This window comes from Opisthocomus hoazin, chromosome Z (assembly GCF_030867145.1).
Source record: "Opisthocomus hoazin isolate bOpiHoa1 chromosome Z, bOpiHoa1.hap1, whole genome shotgun sequence".
Classification (NCBI taxonomy): Eukaryota; Metazoa; Chordata; class Aves; order Opisthocomiformes; family Opisthocomidae; genus Opisthocomus; species Opisthocomus hoazin.
Genome location: NC_134454.1, coordinates 47,174,153 through 47,194,971, shown reverse-complemented (window position 1 = coordinate 47,194,971; position 20,819 = coordinate 47,174,153). Strand labels below are relative to the sequence as shown.

Here is a 20,819-nt window from a genome sequence, read left to right as displayed (position 1 = left end):
AAATAGTCTCATACACCCACTCTTCTGATCTGTGTGCAATTTTACTACATCTTGATCTATGAATTAAAGCACTGAAATGAATTTTAAAAAAATCCTCCAGCTGGATAAAGGAGGTAATATGGAAGATACTAAACAGGTTGAGTGCTTCAAACAGGTTTCAGTTTTAGAGCAAAACGGTTGCATTAGCAGTTAAAAAATCAGTATGTGATGACAGCTGCAATGATCTTCAAAAGCAAACAGCTCCTATGAGGGTTTGGCAAACTGCTGGTTCTACGTCAAGATAATCAAGACAAAGTTTTGAGGTTTGGCTTGGAATTTTCCACCCCTGTATTTAGAAATCAGGTAGAATAAAATTCTAACTTGATGCTTTCTATTAACCAGTTATTATTTCACTTACAGGAATTCCCAGATTCTCTCAAAGAACAGATCTATCTGAAAGAATGGCATGTGTGCAACACACTGATACAAACCATTCCAGCTTACATTGCATTATTTCAAGATCTGAGAGTACTGGAGCTGTCAAAAAATCAAATCAGCCATCTCCCAGTGGAAATTGGTAAGTTGTGTCAAGATATTCAGCTAATCATATTTATGCTATTTAACTATATTGCGGGGAAAGGAGCTTCCATGGATATTCTTACTCATTTACTGATAATTGTCTTCTCTGTTGTTTCCAGCAAACAATCTCTACATTTTCACAGCTCTCTGGCTGGAATTATACTTGCCAAATTGTATGCAGCACCATGTGTGTAGTATGGCTCAAACATGGCAAAAGCTTACGCATATTTGTTATCTGACTATAATGCAACTATTTCTTGCATTCAAGTTCTTCCTGAGAGCAGGTGGTGTTTTATGTTCCTTACAGGTTAAGAAAAATTAGAAGTGTTACAGAACCGTAAACCTCAAACAAGATTAATTGAAACATAAGATTGTAGTAAAAAGGAATAAAAAGATATAATGTTGCATAAAATCTATCTTTTTAATTTTGTAATGTGTTCAGTAATGATCGCCATTTAATAAAATGGTATATCCAACATAACATGAGGGTTTTTAGAGAAACAAATTCTTAATGCTTACTTACTTTGGCCTTTCCTATTTGAGCTATGAATAACAAGAATATTAATGTTTGGCTCTCCTGTGTTTTCTGATCTTACAATGTAAAAAGATTGCTTGAAAGACTGTAATGGTTTGATAGGGATTTTCTGCTCTTACAAGGAAAATTGTTTCTGTAACTGGTGGTGTCTTTGAGGGGTGAAGATACTATGTCCACTATGAGGCCCCCCTAGTTGAGCCCATGCAACCAGGTGTACTAATACCTCAGCTTTTGTTTTAAAATGCAGTAGTCCTAAGCTTTCCCCGTGACTGGTATTCCTTATGTACACTATGAGGTAACAACTTTGAAAAAAAAGATGCAGACTAAAACATCCACCTCCGTAGTTACCATAGATTGAACTAAGAAAAACAGGAAGTGGGTGACCACATTGAAACACAGAAATCAGTGCTAGACTTTTCTACTCTTTTGTACTCTTTATCTACTCTATTAGTAGAGTAACACTAATGCTTTTGCTTTATTTACTTTGCACAGAACATTTCCCACTGACATCGAGGTATATTTTACAGTTTCAGCCTAGCAGCAGAATACACTAACAAATCATGAAAAAGACACAAGCAGGCGATAATGGACATAAACCAAACTCTAACTGTTTTGTCAGCACTTTGACCATAGAACTCAGGTGGGTCAATGAGTTTAATGGACAAACACCTTCTACTAGAAGGTGTGGAAGAAAGGGGAAAGGACATAGTTCCTATACAGAGGCTACCCTAGATCACCAAATATAAGGTTTTAAGGGGTCGCTGCTTAATAATGGAGACAGGTAAAGGCTAAAGAAGTTTTTTTCTTTCTTCTTGTAATATTGTGCATCATTAATGAAAAAGATCCCCAAGAAAAAGTGACTATGAATGCTAGTAAAATCTGTGTCTGGAACAACGGCGCAAAAACGGATCATTCTAGCATAACCAGTTATCTGTAGAGAGTAATGTAGATGCCATATCAGACCCTTCTTGGCAAACAAGGAAGAAAGTTTCAAATGCTTCTAGTAGAATCATAGAATCATTAAGGTTGGAAAAGACCTCTAAGATCATGAAGTCCAATCGAAACAATCACTGTTCTTTCAATTGCACTTAACTGATGTGATTTCCGCTCATCATCATCATCATCATCTTTCATGTTGTTCCCATTTATTCACTTTCCCTCCAATAGTCTCATCCCTCCATCTTATACCCAAGGTATTGCTTTCTTCTTTTCAGTGTTATTGTTGCTGCTTTTTTATGTAAATGTTTGACTGGAAGGGCTAGTGAATATTAGAAAATGGTTTGCCGTAGGTCCTGCCTCAGGCACAGTGCTATAGCACTCACCATTCTCCTCTTAGCAGTGAACTCTAGTTCAGATTTTGGTTTTTTTCAAAAGTCATTAAATGAGAGCAGGCATGACTGTACTAAGAACTCATCTGGAGAAACCTGGATTTGAGTCTTTCCCTTTGAGATACTGTATAACCAAATGAACACATTTCGTTAGCTGCAGATGCTATTTATAAAATAATTCCACATCACAGCAATAATTCTAGCCTATCCAGAGAAAGACACAGCTTCACCAAGGTAGTTTAAAAAGAGATAATTGAAAAAGCCACACCAGGACTGTGAACTGTTCGGCACTTTTGCTAAAACTGTGTAATGATTTTCAGTTTTCTGTCTTGATAGACCACTTATTAGTCATCAATGGAACTGCACTTCTTGTTCTGGCATAAATTACAGTGCAGTTTTTATCTCAATTTCTACAATGCTTTCTTAGTCGGCTCGTAAGGTGGTATTCTTGCGAATGGCTATGCTTTTATTTCATGTACTACACATGCATATAGACATAGACACCAATATGCATTGGAAATGTTCATAATTTCGATAAGGGTCTTGGATATTTTGAAGTTTTTGGATGCTGCTTCAGAATGAAATCTTTCATACTTTAGTCATCCAGCTGCTAGATTATCACAGGGAAAATAATTGATGTGGGATTGGTTTGGGAGCTCTCTCTAAGTCGGGAGTGAGGGCTGGGTGCTAAATCAGAAGGTAAGGTCTCTGGAAAGGCTAAGTGCTGAGGTATTCATCATCTTGTGTTCTGCTTACAAAACACCAGCAAGTAGGTAAATATCACAGCTAAAACATACTTGAGAGTAATGACAGATGGTTGAAGTTGGCAGTGACATGCATACTATTGAGTCTTTAATCTTCAGACAGTATTGAAGCCAAGTTTAGACCAACAAATCATCCAGCAGAAGCTAAACTGGTGGGCCATTTTTGGACAGCTTTTGATTCTCACAGGAGGGCTTTAAAGGTGTGGAAGAACAGGAGATGATAAGAATATTTTCAGTGGAAAAAAAAAAGTATTGCTGCAATAGCAATGTCGGGACTAAAATATGTGCAGGAACTGAAGTTCATATTCCTCTTTTACCTGATTTAGAAGAGAATGCTCCGCTCTGACTGAGAGAGGACAAAGGCTTGAATCGATTCTCAGATATTTCAAATCACATTCTTAGCTATAGTCACCTATGCACTTGAACAGATCAAATCTGGATCAGAAGACAGATTTTTGTGGAATAGCAAATACTTTCATGAGAAGCAAGTGTACAAAAATGGAGAAAACTGCAAAATAGAGTTGCTGTCTGACTCAAAGTTGTCAGGTCTGATTTGCCCACGACTGACAGAAAAAATTCATCAGCATGGGTGTAGTTGAGAGATTTTCTCTGGCAATGGCTTCTAGGTGAGTTTGCAGTTCTGGCTCTGACTGCGTGGCTGCAGTGCAGCTGCTGTTTATGAGTTAGTGCTAGTACATTAGTAATCGCTATAATTGGAAGTTCCAGTAGAATATATTCCCATATTCACATAGGAAGCAGTGAACTGCATTTTCATGCGATGCCAAAGCTTTTGTGATGGAGTGGGATAGTGAGGCTGTGTCAGGAGTTTTTGCCCACAAATTAATCAGAGAACATCTCAAAGAGCTGTTAATAAAATCTTTGTACCTCTTTATGATCTCTTACTTTTTGATATGTCATATATTTAAGAGGAAAAATAACTGTGCTTTTGAGACATATTAAGAAATCACAGGGATTTTTTTTTATTTCTTCCCTACCTCACCATATAAAATTTCATTTGTGCACACCATTAATCCAATTTCCTAATTCTGAAAGGAAAACTATAAGTAATACAGTTCCATATGACTTCTAGATACCTAAAATAACTTTTTCTATTAATAAGTTTCCCAGTATGCTGATGTGTGAGTTTCCAAGAAGAAAATACATATTCTCAGTTTAAACGCAGTCTAGTTCTGAGGAGTTGCAAACTCATCTCTTACCCTTGTTATTTATTCAGTACTGAATGTTATTTGTCCAACAGATCAGTCATGTATACAACTGAGGGAAATTCTCTTTAAATTCCATGTTCAAAGGGAAAGCAGTAAACACATTTTTTGCAAGTTGACTGTTTTTAGGAGGATGCCAGTTGCTTTAAGTCTAGCTGCTCAGATGATGGCTTGCTCATACTGGAACAGCTGGTAAGGTCCTCAAATTTTAACCCTTGGTTAGTGCATCACAAAAGTACAAAATTATACTTTTTATTGAACCAGCTAGAGAGGAAATAATATTTTTTACTCATTTGCTTAAGCTATCAAAAATAGGAATATTGTACTAAAATGTAACATAAACATAGTCTAACAAATTTCAGCATCACTGGATCTTGCAAGGGCCAGTACTTTATCAAGCTGAATTTCTTGAAAGGATTTTAAATGGTACTATTTGGTACTGAGCTCAGACTACAAATACTGTGAAGGGAACTACCCATTACATAAATTATTTTTGCTGAAAGATTGCTCTCTATTGTCTTTGTCATATTGCTTTATGTAACTACTTTACATATAACAATTTTAGAACATACTCTTACACAGAGCAGATTGGTATTAGCAAACACTGTGGTTTATTTCTCAGTATTCACTTGGGTCACGGTGGGAGTGTTTGAGGCTGTGCACACTATTCTGGTTATGATGGAAAAGTTTTATCCAAGAAGAAGCTTTTTCAGTTTTTAAGGCGATCCAAATGTATTGTTCTGCTCTTCCCAGACAATTCACTCCATGTTTCTTTCTGAAGATCACGAATTTTTTTACAGCTTAGAGACTCTGCTTTGCTGTTGGGAGATACACCCTTTTTTAAGCATCCCTGGGGATATTGGAGTCCATGTTTCACCTTTATTGCTCACATGAAAAAAGGAAGTCACGTACTTTTCTACAGAATTTCTGATCTACCAAAATATCTTCAGCTCAGCTCATTGCATTTTTGTTTTCATTAATTGTCTTTTCAGCCTTTTCAGTAGACCCTCACCCTACATTTTTTTCCCCTAAGGTATGTCTTTCTGCCATTCATATCACAATAACTTCTTCATATTTTACTACAAGTAAATCTTCTTTTTTTGTTTTCCCCTTACATTGTATTAATACTCTTCTGACAACAGGACGAGATCCCAAGCTTTATCCTTTTTACTTTTTGTTTGTAGTAGTCACTTGCAATTTCTCTCTGCGTGTTTAATTTTTTTTTAATTGAATGCATGAAGGTTGGTTAAAGATTGAAATTTAACCCGCCCAGGGTCAATATGTTACTGTGCTACAGCTTTTCTAAGCGTCAGCAGCAAAAAAAGGTTTTGCAAATTTTGTTATGGAAAAGGAATTCAGGAAGTCTTCATCCCTCCTTTGCTTGGATGTTTTGAGTAGAAGTAAAAAAAAAAAAAATTGTTTTACCTATTACCTCTAAGCATCAACATCAATGTAATCTTTCAGCTAAATCAAAGCCAATGTCACTGATTCAGCAGAGAAGACTGGAAATATTTGTCTTGGCCCATAGGAAGCTGCTATCAGATCATTGCAGATCAATGCAAAAATTTGCTTTGCGTTTTACTCCAGTTTATACAAGTGGATATGCATTTGCATTGAATGGGTTCCTTATATAATAAAGACTGTCTGTATTTTGTCTTAGACACCTTGTTAGGAGCACTAATGTAGGCTTGTCTAAATGGTGAAGTTGCATTACCATTATTACTATGCTATATAGCCCCTCAGAAATTATGGAGTTTAATTACTGGTTTAATTTTTTTTAAATAGCTAATTAAAATTCCTAACTGGGAACAAACACTATCTTAGGCAAAAACTGTGGCATTGCAGCTCTCACTTAAAAATAAAATATTCTTAATTGTGAAACTGCCAGGGAAACCATGGCTTTCTTTACTGCTTTTACTGCCTCTACTCAGAAAACAAAGAGATGTTAGCTGTTTAACTCCCTAATGTGCATTTTTTATAGAACTGAAAATTTGGTACCGTTATGCATAGTTAACAACAGTGTTGTAGCAGCAACAATTTTATTATTACTACTTTTAATTCAGAAGACGTGCTTAAGTATTATTTCAATGTATAGGTGGCAGGTGTGGCGGTCAAATCCTGTTCTACATTTGTGCAACTGTGAGGGGGTGTCACCTCCTCTGTCCCCTCCGAAAACTGCCTCAATGGCTGTATTGCATTCTCATGAAGCTTAGTGGTGGCTGGGCACCGTGTCTAGGATAGTGGAGAACTTCTGCACCAAGGAAGTATAAATAAGCCCCTAAATACAGATTTACAGGGTATCGAAAGTCATTCATGCTGCCTTAGCACTTCCTCACCCCCCCGCCCCCCAGCTGTTATTGCAATAAACTCCAAATCTGAGTGAGAATGTCTGGAATCTTTACTGACAATGCCTATGAGTTTGAAGGTTATTTAGGGATTCATTGCTCCCTAAATTTGCACTCCAGCAGAGATACCTGGGTTTGAGAATCTTGAATTGTTATGAATATTGTCTTATAGAAGTATATTCATGTATGTCTTTCTCTGACATAAATAGCCTAGCAGCCTTGTTTAACAGGTCCAGGGCAAAAAGGGAGTGACAGTCTTACTCGTTTTATCTGAGAACAGAAAAGATCTCAAGCTGTAACCTGGATTAGCATTTGAGCAACTCGTATAACCTAATTCTATCCTTGTGTAGATTGTTGCTTATAGGAATTTTAAACAGTTTTTTAGAGGAAGGAGTAATTAGAGACATGGAGCTAAATGGAAACTAGGTTGAAATTGAAAATTTATAAAGGAAAAGCAGGTTGTGCCCATCTCATTTCATTTCTGTCTTTCTTTTGAGAAGATGATTGAGTTTGAAGCATTGGATATTGTCTAACTGGCATCCCATAAACTATTTGATACAGTGAACTATGGAAAATGAATGTTTGAATCTAAGAAAATGAACTTTGATGCAATAATTGTAATAATGAGCAAAGGACTTGAAGAAGCGGAGGCAACAAAGCACTCATTTGGAAAGAGAAGATATTGTTCAGGAGGAATATCGCTTGTGGAGTTTCTCATGTATTGCAGTTTGGCCACGGCCAGTAACAACAGGGCCACGTGATCGCTCTATTGCCCCTCCCCCCACTGGGCTGCAGAGGAGAATGGAAAGTAAAGGGCAAAAACTCGTGGGTCAGGATAAGGGCAGTCTAACAGAACATCAAATGAAGCGAACAGTAACAATAGTGATAAAGAGAATATACAAAACAAACAGCAAGATGCACAGTGCAGCTCTCACCACCCAGGTGCCCTACGTGTTCCTGAGCCGCAATTCACTTCCTGCCAGCCAGCTCCCCCACCGAAACCCATCATGATGGCACATGGTATTGAATACCCTGTTCTGTTTGACCATTTTGGGTCAGTCTGCCCAGCTGTGTCCCCTCCTGGCTTCTGGTGAAACGTAACCCTGTCCTGGCTGAACCCAAGACATTATCCACCCCTTATTCTATACCTTCTACATCATGCCCAGATCCCCCATTTTCCAGTTAATCCCCATCACTTCTCCAGTCTTTAATACATGCAAATAGATACCATTTCCTTAGTCTATGGATCATCCCTCTAAAGTGTCCGTTGAGTTCATTTATTCCATGCCTTCAGGCTCCATAACAGTCTTTCAGGGCAGGAGAGGTGATGTGTGGTGATGGGCGGCCACACGCTGCATCCGGAGCTTGTGGCTGATGTATCTGGTGCGGTCTGTGGCCGTGGTTTGCGAGCTGAAGATGCTGAACTTGATGAAGTTGCTGGGTGCAGTTGTTGAAACCAGGTCCGGTCCCATCACCGCTGTGCTCTGCTATGTTGCATCAAAGTCCATGCTTCATTAATCTGGCTGACTCTTACGCTGATACTGTTGATATAACATATAACAACTATAGCAGTGATAACAGAGAGTGACAGGGTCATTTAGCAATTAACATTACACAATTTATTTATTGACTATTCTTGCCCAAAATTAAATCCTCATGAGGTACACATCGGAATTCCCCATCCTATTGCATCACCCATCAGGTGCAACCAGGTCCCTGAGCAAAAGCAATCCCGTGGATGGGTTGACCTTTGCCTGAGGCAGGACTAACCCAGACTGTCTTCCCTAAGATATTCCGCATGTGCACTACAGGGACTTTATCCCCTTCTACAGGGTGCTGAGGTTTTGAATGGGTAGAACCAGCCCGGTTGATGGATCCTCTGGTGTTAACAAACCAGGTGGCCTTTGCTAAATGAGTATCCCAGTTTTTGAAAGTCCCACCCTCCATTGCTCTCAGAGTAGTTTCTAGCAGCCCATTGTACTATTCGATTTTTCCAGAGGCTGGTGCATGGTAGAGGATGTGATACACGCACTCGATACCATGTTCTTTGGCCCAGGTGTCTATGAGGCTGTTACGAAAGTGAGTCCCATTGTCTGTTCCAGATCTTTCAGGAGTGCCATGTTGCCATAGGACTTGCTTTTCAAGGCCCATGATGGTGTTCCGGGCAGTGACATGGGGCACAGGGTAGGTTTCCAGTCAGGTTTCCGGTGGTTGCCTGCACCATTGTGAGCACATAGTGCTTGCCTTGGCGGGTTTGTGGCAGTGTGATGTAGTCAATCCGCCAAGCCTCCCCATATTTATGTTTTAGCCATCGTCCTCCATACCACTGAGGCTTTACCTGCGTGGCTTGCTTGATTGCAGCGCATGTTTCACATTCATGGATAACCTGTGCGATGGTGTCCATGGTCGAGTCCAACCCTCGGTCACGAGCCCATCTGTATGTTGCGTCTCTTCCTTGACGACCTGAGGTATCATGGGCCCACTGAGCTATAAAGAGTTCACCCTTATGTTGCCAGTCCAGATCCACCTGAGCCACTTCAGTCTTGGCAGCCTGATCCACCTGGTGGTTGTTTTGATGTTCCTCAGTGGCCTGACTCTTAGGGACGTGGGCGTCCACGTGACGGACTTTTACAACCAACTGCTCCAGCCGGGCAGCAATATCTTGCCACAACGGGGCAGCCCAGATAGGTTTGCCTCTGCGCTGTCAGTTGTTCTTCTTCCATTGCTGCAGCCACCCCCACAAGGCATTGACCACCATCCAAGAGTCGGTGTAAAGACAGAGCACTGGCCGCTTTTCTCAGCGCAACATCTAAAGCCAGCTGGATGGCTTTCACCTCTGCAAAGTGGCTTGACTTTCCTTCTCCCTCGGCAGTTTCCGCAAGTTGTCGTGTAGGGCTCCATACAGCAGCCTTCCACCTCCGCTGCTTCCCCACAATGCGACAGGACCCATCCGTGAACAGGGCATACTGTTTCTTATCTTCTGGCAGCTGGTTATACAGTGGGGCCTCTTCAGCACGTGTCACCTCCTCCTCTGGCGATGCTCCAAAATCTTTGCCTTCTGGCCAGTCCATGATTACCTCCAGAATTCCTGGGCAAGTGGGGTTTCCCATTCGGACACGCTGGGTGATCAGCACGACCCACTTACTCCACGTAGCATCGGTGGCATGATGCGTAGAGGGGACCCTCTCTTTGAACATCCAGCCCAGGACCGGCAATCGTGGTGCTAGGAGGAGCTGTGCTTCAGTGCCGACCACTTCTGAAGCAGCTTGAACGCCTTCATATGCTGCCAGAATCTCTTTCAGTGGGAGTATAGCGGGCCTCGGATGCTTTGTAACCCTGGCTCCAAAACCCCAGGGGTCAACCTTGAGTCTCCCCTGGTGCTTTCTGCCAGAGACTCCAGGTTGGGCCATTCTCCCCGGCTGCAGTGTAGAGCACGTTTTTAACATCTTGCCCTGACTGGACTGGACCAAGGGCCATGGCATGAACTATCTCCCGTTTAATTTGTTCAAATGCCTGTCGTTGCTCAGGGCCCCATTCAAAATCATTCTTCTTCCAGGTCACGTGGTACAGAGGACTTACAGTTTGACTGTAATTTGGGATGTGCATCCTCCAAAAACCCACAACACCCAGGAAGGCCTGTGCTTCCTTTTTGCTGGTTGGTGGGGACATAGCTGCTATTTTGTTGATGACATCCATTGGGATTTGACAACGCCCATCCTGCCATTTTATTTCTAGAAAACATGATCTCCTGTGTATGTCTCTTGGCGTTGCTTAATGGCGAAACTGGCTTTTAGAAAAATCTGAACTATTTTCTCCACTTTGTCGAGAACTTGTCCCCCTTCCCTGGCCAGGGATCCCAGCTGCTTGGTGTCCCTGCCCTCTAATTCTAATCTGCTGGCCCCGTTATCCTGCACCGCAGCAGGCAGGTGACAGTGTGCTCACCTGGGTGGTGGCTGAAATCTTTCCGCATGTCTTGCAGCTCGCTCAGGGACAGGGACCGGGTGATGATCTCTGTCTCTGCCTCTTTGTCCTGCTCCTGTGATGGCCCTGGCTCATTGTCATCCCTCACGGAGTGATCTGATTTCTTTGCATATTTATTTTTCTCTATAGGGGTGACTGATACCGGCACAAGTTTGTTTTTGGGCTCAGCTGCAGTGCATGTTGCCAGAGCTGGAGCAGCTGCTGTGCCCTCGGGGGAAGCCGAGGCCGCCCCTGCGTTTGTGGCAGTGGCAGCCGTGGTGCCGGTCGGGGGGGCTGTGTCTGCCTTCTGGGCTGGAGGGGCTGCAGGGCAGCCTGGGGGGGCAGCTCCAGTTGCAGTGCCTGCTGCTTCGCTTTCCCCCCTTTCCCCTCTAAGGCACTGAACAGTGTTGAAAAGGGCTCAGTAGGCATGGGCCAGACCCCAGCACATTGCAGAGATTTGTGTCTCTCTGGAGTTCCCAGGGTGGCAGCACACTCTTTGCCGATATTTTACTAGTTTGTCCGGATTCTGTACTTGTTCAGGGGTGAGTTTCAAAAACACCGGGGGTGCCCATTGCCCTAGGTACTTGCCCATGCTGTCCCACACATCCAGCCACTCACAGCTATCCAGCCCTGTCTAAAAACGTCTCTGCACGATGTTTTTAACTATTATTTAACCCTAAATAAGACCTGAAACCCATTCAGAAGACAGAACAATTGGAATGTGCTGGCTTGAGCATCCCACAGATACTCAAATTTCTCAAAAGCTGTTATGACCAGCCTGAAGGAGAGACGAGGGTTAAAGAGTGGGGGAAAGCATCCCCTCCAGTTTTCCCCAGAGAGTGGGTTCAATTGTTAATACATTCTGAGAGATAACACCCGAGGTATGGAAATGACCCCAGTGCCGCCTGCAAATACTAACCTGATTTCATGTCCAGTGATGTTATCATATCTTGTTGATATTATGCAGTACATCAAAATTATAATCCTGATCCCATTCCCAGCGATGATGAACAGCATCACACTGAACACGTACAGCAGATAAGGGTTTACACACCACAGCCATTTGACCAAAAACAGCAACATTTTGACCCGTGACTATTTAACTAATACAATAAATATACAGAACAAATTATAACAAAGTTCTTTTAACGCACACTGCTCAGCCCCGCTGTTATCCCCACCCCACATTTGGGCACCATATTGGATGCTGCATTTTGGCCACGGCCGGTAACAACAGGGCCACACAGTCGCTCTATCACCCCTCTCCCCACTGGGCTGGGAAGGAGAAAGGAAAGAAAACAGCAAAAACTCATGGGTCGGGTTAAGGGCAGTCGATCAGAACAGCAAATGAAGCGAACAGTAACAACAACAATACATATAAGGAAAATATACCAAACAAACAGTGAAATGCACAGAGCAGCTCTCACCACCCGATGTCCACGCTCTCTCGAGCCACAACTCACTTCCCCCTGGTCAGATCCCCAGCCGGAACTCAGCATAATGGCACACGGTATCAAATACCCTGTTCTGTCTGGCCATTTTGGGTCAGCCCGTCCGGCTGTGTCCCCTCCTGGCTTCTGGTGAAAAGTAAACCTGTCCTGACCAACCTAGGACATCAAGGATCAGTGCTGAGTTTATTTCTTAAATATTTTTAGAAACTGGGCTACTGAAATTTTCTACTGGTATGGTTTTGGTGTTACTATTGCTGCACAAAGAGGAGGAAATATGACAGTCTGGATGAACAGATGGGCTTCCAAAAAAGTAGAGAGATTAAACTCATGATTGCAGAGTTCAAGGTCATGCACTCGGGAGCTAATAATTTGTGCAGCAAGTCAAGAGCTCATTAAATGCAAATAATTGAAGAAACAAAATTCCTAATCTAACAGTCTGTCCTGGGTTTGGCCAGGACAGGGTTAATTTTCACCGGACTCCAGGAAGGGGCACAGCCGGGGGGTGGGGGCTGACCCCACCTGGCCAAACGGAGCCCGGTATTCCATACCATGTGACGTCACGCTGGGTTCCGGTGGGGGGGGGGCGGCGCGGCGGGAACGCACTCGCGGCTTGGGGGGGCGCAGCGTCGGTCCTGTTTCGGGAGAGCGGCTGTCTGTACGGTTCGTGGTTGTGTTTTCTCCTTATTTGTATCTTTGTTGTTCCTGTTTTCCCTCTGTTTGCTGTTCTGTTAAACTGCCCTTATCCCGACCCACCAGTTTCTGCCTCTTTCTTTCCATTCTCCTCCGCACGCCGGCGGGGGGAGGGGCGGCCGCGTGGCGCTTTTGTTGCCGGCGGCAGCCGAAACCGAAACATTCTATTGGCGCCCAGACGTGGAGCGGGGATAACGGCAGGGCTGAGCAGCGGGTGTTAAAACTGCTTTCTTAGATTTTGTTAAATTTTGTTATAGGCATTTTTCTGTGTTAGTTAAATAGTCGCCGGTAAAAATGTTTCTGTCTTTGATCAGATGGCTGTGGTTTTTGAATCCTTATTTGCAGTATGTATTCAATGCCGTGCTGTTCATCATCGCTGGGAAAAAGATCAGGATGATAATTTTGCTCTACCTTACGATATCGACTTATGATATGATAACATCACTGTGCATGAAATTAGGCTTGTATTTGCATGCGGCTCTGCGGTCATTTCCGTACCTCGGATCCTATGTCTTAGATTTTGTTAATAATCAAACCCAGTCTGTGGGGAAAGCCGAAGGGGATACCTTCCCCCACTCTTTCGCCCCCCCTCTCTCCCTCAGGCTGGTCCTAACTGCTTTTGAGAATTTCGAGTACCCGTGGGATGCTCAGGGCAGCACTCTCCTTTTGTTATACCTCCTGAATGGGTTGCAGGTTTTGTTTAGGGTTAAGCAAGTCGTTAAGAACATCGTGCAGAGACCTGCCCCGGGGCCGGATAGCTGTGAGTGGCTGGGTGTGTGGGACAGCATGGGCAAGTACCTAGGGCAGTGGACACCCCCGATGTTTTTTAAACTCACCCCTGAGCAAGTACAGAATCCGGAAAAACTAGTAAAATATCTGCAAAAAGTGTCCTGCCACCCTGGGAACTCCAGAGAGACACAGATCACAGCAACGTGCTGGGGTCTGGCCCATGCCTACCGAGCTGCCCTGTTCAACACTGTTCAGTGCCCTAAAGGGGAAAAGGGGGGAAACGAAGCGGCAGGCACTGTGACTGGCGCTGCCCCCCCAGCCGGCCCTGCAGCCCCTCCAGCCCAGCAGGCAGTCACAGCCCCCCCGACCAGCACCACCGCTGCCACAGCTGCAGGGTTTGCCTCGGTTTCCCCAGCGGGCACAGCAGCTGCTCCAGCCCCAGCTCCAGCCACAGGCACAGTGAATGAGCCCAATGACCAACCTGTGCCGGTAGCAGTCGCCCCCATAAAACTAAAGAAAGACGCAAAGAGAGCAGATCGCTCCGGGAGGGATGATGATGAGCCAGGGTCATCACGGGAGACAGAGACAGAGATCATCACCCGGTCCCTGTCCCTGGGCGAGCTGCGAGACATGCGGAAAGATTTCAGCCGCCACCCAGGAGAGCACATTGCCACCTGGCTGCTGCGGTGCTGGGATAACGGGGCCAGCAGCTTGGAGTTAGAGGGCAAGGAAGCCAAGCAGCTGGGATCCCTGGCCAGGGATGGGGGCATTGACAAGGCCATTGGGAAAAAGGAACAAATCCTCAGCCTCTGGAGGAGACTTCTGTCAGGCGTGAGGGAGAGGTACCCCTTCAGTGATGATTTTGTATGCTATCCTGGCAAATGGACCAATATGGAAAGGGGTATTCAGTACTTGAGGGAATTAGCTGTGCGGGAGCTGGTTTACTGTGACACAGACGATGAGCAGGTACCCACAGACCCAGATGAACTCCAGTGCTCACAATCCATGTGGAGGAAGTTTGTGCGAAGCGCACCCTCCTCACATGCCAACTCACTGGCAGTTGTAAACTGGAAAGGTAAAGACGCACCAACAGTGGATGAGGTGGCTGTCAGACTCCGCCAATAAGAGGAAAGTCTCTCTTCCTCCCTTGTCTCAGCTGTGGAGAAACTGGTCAAGCGCCTAGACAGGAATATGTCCTACTCCCCACCTGTACGGGCCAGTGTCTCAGCTATTAGGGGCAGGCGTTTCTCTGCTCAGGAGAGGGAATACAGAGGCTATACACCCCGGGGCACCCTGTGGTTTTACCTGCGTGACCACGGAGAGGACATGAGGAAGTGGGATGGAAAACCCACCTCAAGTCTAGAGGCCCAAGTACGTGAGTTGCGAGGTAAAACAATCGCCAAAGGGGATTCTGTTAGGAAAAGTGCCGCTCCAGTTTCCAGAAGCCAGCTCTCCAGACCAGGTAGACAGTTTGACCTTGATTCCGATCCTCTGGAGGGGACCTCCAAGTCATTTTTACAGCAGGTGAGCAGCAAATTCTCTGACGAGGATTAGAGGGGCCCTGCCTCCAGCCAGGTGGAGGAAAGGGACAACCGTGTCTATTGGACGGTGTGGATTCGGTGGCCTGGCACGTCAGATCCACAAGAGTATAAAGCTCTAGGGGACACTGGTGCACAGTGTACTTTAATGCCATCAGAGTTCAAAGGGTCAGAGTCCATTAGCATTTCGGGAGTGACAGGGGGGTCCCAAGAGCTGAGTGTACTGGAGGCTGAAGTGAGCCTCACTGGGCAGGAGTAGCAGAAGCACCCCATTGTAACTGGCCCCGAGGCTCCGTGCATCCTTGGGATAGACTATCTTAGGAGAGGCTATTTCAAGGACCCAAAGGGGTATCGGTGGGCTTTTGGCATAGCTGCTGTGGAGACGGAAGAAATTAAACAGCTGTCCATTTTGCCTGGTCTCTCAGAGGATCCTTCCGTTGTGGGGTTGCTGAGGGTTGAAGAACAACAGGTACCCATCGCGACCACAACGGTGCACCGGCGACAGTATCGTACCAACCGAGACTCCCTTCTCCCCATTCATCAGCTGATCCGTCAACTGGAGAGTCAAGGAGTGATCAGCAAAACTTGCTCACCCTTTAATAGTCCCATATGGCCAGTGAGAAAATCTACTGGAGAGTGGAGACTGACAATAGACTACCGTGGCCTGAATGAAGTCACACCACCGCTGAGTGCTGCCGTGCCAGACACGCTAGAACTTCAATATCAGCTGGAGTCAAAGGCAGCCAAGTGGTATGCGACAATTGACATCGCTAATGCATTCTTCTCCATCTCTTTGGCAGCAGAGTGCAGGCCACAGTTTGCTTTCACCTGGAGGGGCATCCAGTACACCTGGAATCGACTGCCCCAGGGGTGAAAACACAGTCCCACCATTTGCCATGGACTAATCCAGACTGCACTGGAAAAGGGTGAAGCTCCAGAACATCTACAGTACATTGACGACATCATTATATGGGGCGACACAGCAGAGGAGGTTTTTGAGAAAGGGGAGAAAATAATTCAGATCCTTCTGAAAGCCGGTTTCGCCATTAAGCGAAGTAAAGTCAAGGGACCTGCGCAAGAGATCCAGTTTTTGGGAATAAAATGGCAGGATGGGCGCCGTCAAATCCCAATGGATGTCATCAACAAAATAGCAGCTATGTCTCCACCAACCAGCAAAAAGGAAGCACAGGCCTTCCTGGGTGTTGTGGGTTTTTGGAGGATGCACATCCCAAATTACAGCCAGATTGTAAGTCCTCTGTACCACATGACCCGGAAGAAGAATGATTTTGAATGGGGCCCTGAGCAACGACAGGCATTTGAACAGATTAAACGGGAGATAGTTCATGCCGTAGCCCTTGGTCCAGTCCGGTCAGGGCAAGATGTTAAAAACGTGCTCTACACTGCAGCCGGGGAGAATGGCCCAACCTGGAGTCTCTGGCAGAAAGCACCAGGGGAGACTCGAGGTAGACCCCTTGGGTTCTGGAGCCGGGGATACAAAGGATCCGAGGCCCGCTATACTCCCACTGAAAAAGAGATTCTGGCAGCATATGAAGGCGTTCGAGCTGCTTCAGAAGTGGTCGGCACTGAAGCACAGCTCCTCCTTGCACCACGGTTGCCGGTCCTGGGCTGGATGTTCAAAGAGAGGGTCCCCTCTACGCATCATGCCACCGATGCTACGTGGAGTAAGTGGGTCGTGCTGATCACCCAGCGCGCACGAATGGGAAACCCCAGTCGCCCAGGAATTCTGGAGGTCATCATGGACTGGCCAGAAGGCAAAGATTTTGGAGCATCGCCAGAGGAGGAGGTGACACGTGCTGAAGAGGCCCCACTGTATAACCAGCTGCCAGAAGATAAGAAACAGTATGCCCTGTTCACGGATGGGTCCTGTCGCATTGTGGGGAAGCAGCGGAGGTGGAAGGCTGCTGTATGGAGCCCTACAGGACAAGTCGCAGAAACTGCCGAGGGAGAAGGTGAGTCCAGCCAGTTTGCAGAGGTGAAAGCCATCCAGCTGGCTTTAGACATTGCCAGTCGAGAGAAGTGGCCAGTGCTCTATCTTTACACCGACTCTTGGATGGTGGCCAATGCCTTGTGGGGGTGGCTGCAGCAATGGAAGAAGAACAACTGGCAGCGCAGAGGCAAACCTATCTGGGCTGCCCCATTGTGGCAAGATATTGCTGCCCGGCTGGAGCAGTTGGCTGTAAAAGTCCGTCACGTGGACGCCCACGTCCCTAAGAGTCGGGCCACTGAGGAACATCAAAACAACCACCAGGTAGATCAGGCTGCTAAGATTGAAGTGGCTCAGGTGGATCTGGACTGGCAACATAAGGGTGAACTGTTTATAGCTCGGTGGGCCCATGACACCTCGGGCCACCAAGGAAGAGACGCGACATACAGATGGGCTCGTGACCGAGGGGTGGACTTGACCATGGACACTATTGCACAGGTTATCCATGAATGTGAGACATGCGCTGCAATCAAGCAAGCCAAGCGGGTAAAGCCTCAGTGGTATGGAGGACGATGGCTAAAATATAAATATGGGGAGGCTTGGCAGATTGACTATATCACACTGCCACAAACCCGCCAAGGCAAGCGCTATGTGCTCACAATGATGGAGGCCACCACCGGATGGCTGGAAACCTACCCTGTGCCCCATGCCACTGCCCGGAATACCATCCTGGGCCTTGAAAAACAAGTCCTGTGGCGACATGTCACACCCGAAAGAATTGAGTCAGACAATGGGACTCACTTTCGCAACAGCCTCATAGACACCTGGGCCAAAGAACACGGTATCGAGTGGGTGTATCATATCCCCTACCATGCACCAGCCTCTGGAAAGATCGAGCGGTACAATGGGCTGCTAAAAACCACTTTGAGGGCAATGGGGGGTGGGACTTTCAAAAATTGGGATACTCATTTAGCAAAGGCCACCTGGTTGGTTAACACCAGAGGGTCCACCAACCGGGCTGGTCCTGCCCAGTCAAAACCTCAGCGCCCAGTAGAAGGGGATAAAGTCCCTGTAGTGCACATGCGGAACATGTTAGGGAAGACGGTTTGGGTTAGTCCTGCCTCAGGCAAAGGCAAGCCCGTCCGCGGGATTGCCTTTGCTCAAGGACCTGAGTGTACCTGGTGGGTAATGCGGAAGGATGGGGAATTCCGATGTGTACCTCATGGGGATTTAATTTTGGGCGAGAATAGTCCATAAATAAATTGTATAAAGTTGTTAAATAACCCTGTCACTGTCTGTTATCACTGTTATAATTGTTATATTTTGTACCAGTAGTAGCATAGTAAGAATCGTCCAGATTAAAGAAGGATGGACTTTTTCGATGAAAACCTAGCAGAGCACAGCGATGATGGGACTGGACCTGGTTTTCAACAACTGGCATCCAGCAACTTCATCAAGATCAATGTCTCCTGCAGACTGTGGGCACGGGCCTCACCAGATACATCAGCCGTGAGCTCCGGATGCAGCAAGTGACCGCCCACCACCACACATCACCTCCCCTGCCACGGAAGACCATAACGACAGATGGAGCCTGAAGTCATGGATTAAATGAACTCAACGGACACTTTAGAGTGATGATCCATAGACTAAGGGAATGATATCTGGAGACAGGAGAAGTGGTGATGATCAACTGGACAATGGGGGACCTGGGCATGACGTAGATGGTATGGAATAAGGGGTGGATGATGTCCTGGGTTTGGCCAGGACAGGGTTAATTTTCACCGGACTCCAGGAAGGGGCACAGCCGGGGGGTGGGGGCTGACCCCACCTGGCCAAACGGAGCCCGGTATTCCATACCATGTGACGTCACGCTGGGTTCCGGTGGGGGGGGGGGGCGGCGCGGCGGGAACGCACTCGCGGCTTGGGGGGGCGCAGCGTCGGTACTGTTTCGGGAGAGCGGCTGTCTGTACGGTTCGTGGTTGTGTTTTCTCCTTATTTGTATCGTTGTTGTTCCTGTTTTCCCTCTGTTTGCTGTTCTGTTAAACTGCCCTTATCCCGACCCACCAGTTTCTGCCTCTTTCTTTCCATTCTCCTCCGCACGCCGGCGGGGGGAGGGGCGGCCGCGTGGCGCTTTTGTTGCCGGCGGCAGCCGAAACCGAAACACAGTCACAGAAGGACATCCAGTACAATACACACATGAAGTTGTGGACACCCGCGTTCAAGAAAAATTATTTCGGATGGGAACAGATACAAAAGAAATCTATTAACACCTTTCAAAGGAGGGAATTTTTAATTTGTGAGAGGAGATTAGAAGAATTGGCTTATTCATGATAGCAAAATAATTTCTGATATGTCTGCTACCTATGAAAACAGGGAAGAAGTAAACATCAGGGAAAGAAAAGAGCTATTTAAAGATAAAATCGACAAAACAATTAATAGTTAGAAAATTATTTTATGAATAAATTCAGACAGTTAATCCAAAGACCATTCCAAATCATGAAATGGATGAAACTCTATATCTTTGTGCTTCCGTAAGAGCAGTGGATGTAAAAACCAGACTGCTTTTAAGACAGAATGTGATAAATAAAAAAATGGGAGTATATGAAGTGGTGACGTAAGGGTTTTGTCCAGGAGGTCCTGGCAAGTCGTACGTATATCTTATGGTCCTAGAGGAAGGGCTTATGTTTGACGACTGCTCAGCTGTCAGGTGACATAACTCAATCCACTGGAGAAACCAGAGGTGAAAAAACATTCGTTACATGGAATTGCAAGAGACTGCTCCTCACAGGCAGATATTAGTGAACTGTATCCCACTCATCTATATTGTCTTGAGTTTGTTATCGGAATTAAATTAATTTGGAAGACTCATGGCTTTTTTGAGTAATTTTCATAATCTTAGCCACAGCAATTACTGGCAATTGACTGTATATTCTGCAGTGCACTTCCGTCAGATTGTAGGGAGATTGTATATGACAAGAAAAAATGTGATACAACTTCTACTTACCTGCTTTCTCATACTTGCAAGCTGGGCCAAACCATAGTGTGAACATTGACATACATTGTACAAATTGTGAAAAGAGAAAAAACCTCCTAGTTTCAGAAGGCAGGAAAGTCAGAAAGGGAAGATGTGCTTGTCTCCATCATTCTGCCTAGAAAGGCTGTTAAATATTTGTGATTTTTTTTTTGTAAGCATTTTTGCTCCATGTCTCCTAGTAATGTGCTGGAGATGCGTCATCTGAGCAGAGTCAGACAAAAGGATGACTAGGATATTGGTGACATGAGATGTCTTCTCTACATTAGTTCTCCAGCTACTAGTGGAACTGAGAGGCAGAAATTTCAGTGACTGAAAGGTTAACAAATACACCTGCTGTGGGTTAATACTCATAGGCAGCTAAGCTTCACACAGCTTGATCAGCACTCTGCAGCTGCTTGTTAAGTTTCCCACAGCAGGATGGGGAGAAATGGAAGGGCAAAAGTGAAGAAACTCAAGTGTCAGGATCAAGACAGTTTAATAAGTGAATAAAAACAAACAAGCAAGCAAACAAACAAACAAGTGATGCAAAAGCAGTCATTCACCACCAGCTGACCAATGCTCAGCCAGTCCCTGAGCAATGGTCACCTTGGAAAACTCCTTCCCCTATTCCTCCTTCATCCCCAGATTTTACTGCTGAATGTGATGTTATATGCTATAACATATTCCTTTGGCTAATTCAGGTCCAGTGCTTCAGTCCTGTCCCCTCCCAGCCTCTTGCC

General features: G+C 45.5%; 1 protein-coding gene across 1 annotated transcript in view; it reads left to right on the top strand.

Moving 5' to 3' along the window:
* Window positions 1-20,819, top strand: part of LRRC2 (leucine rich repeat containing 2) — a 95,401-nt gene that overhangs the window by 34,316 nt on the left and 40,266 nt on the right. The window contains exon 4 of the mRNA XM_075411126.1: window positions 400-556. Coding sequence (XP_075267241.1) covers window positions 400-556 — 157 coding nt within the window. The remainder of the gene's footprint in view (window positions 1-399; window positions 557-20,819) is intronic.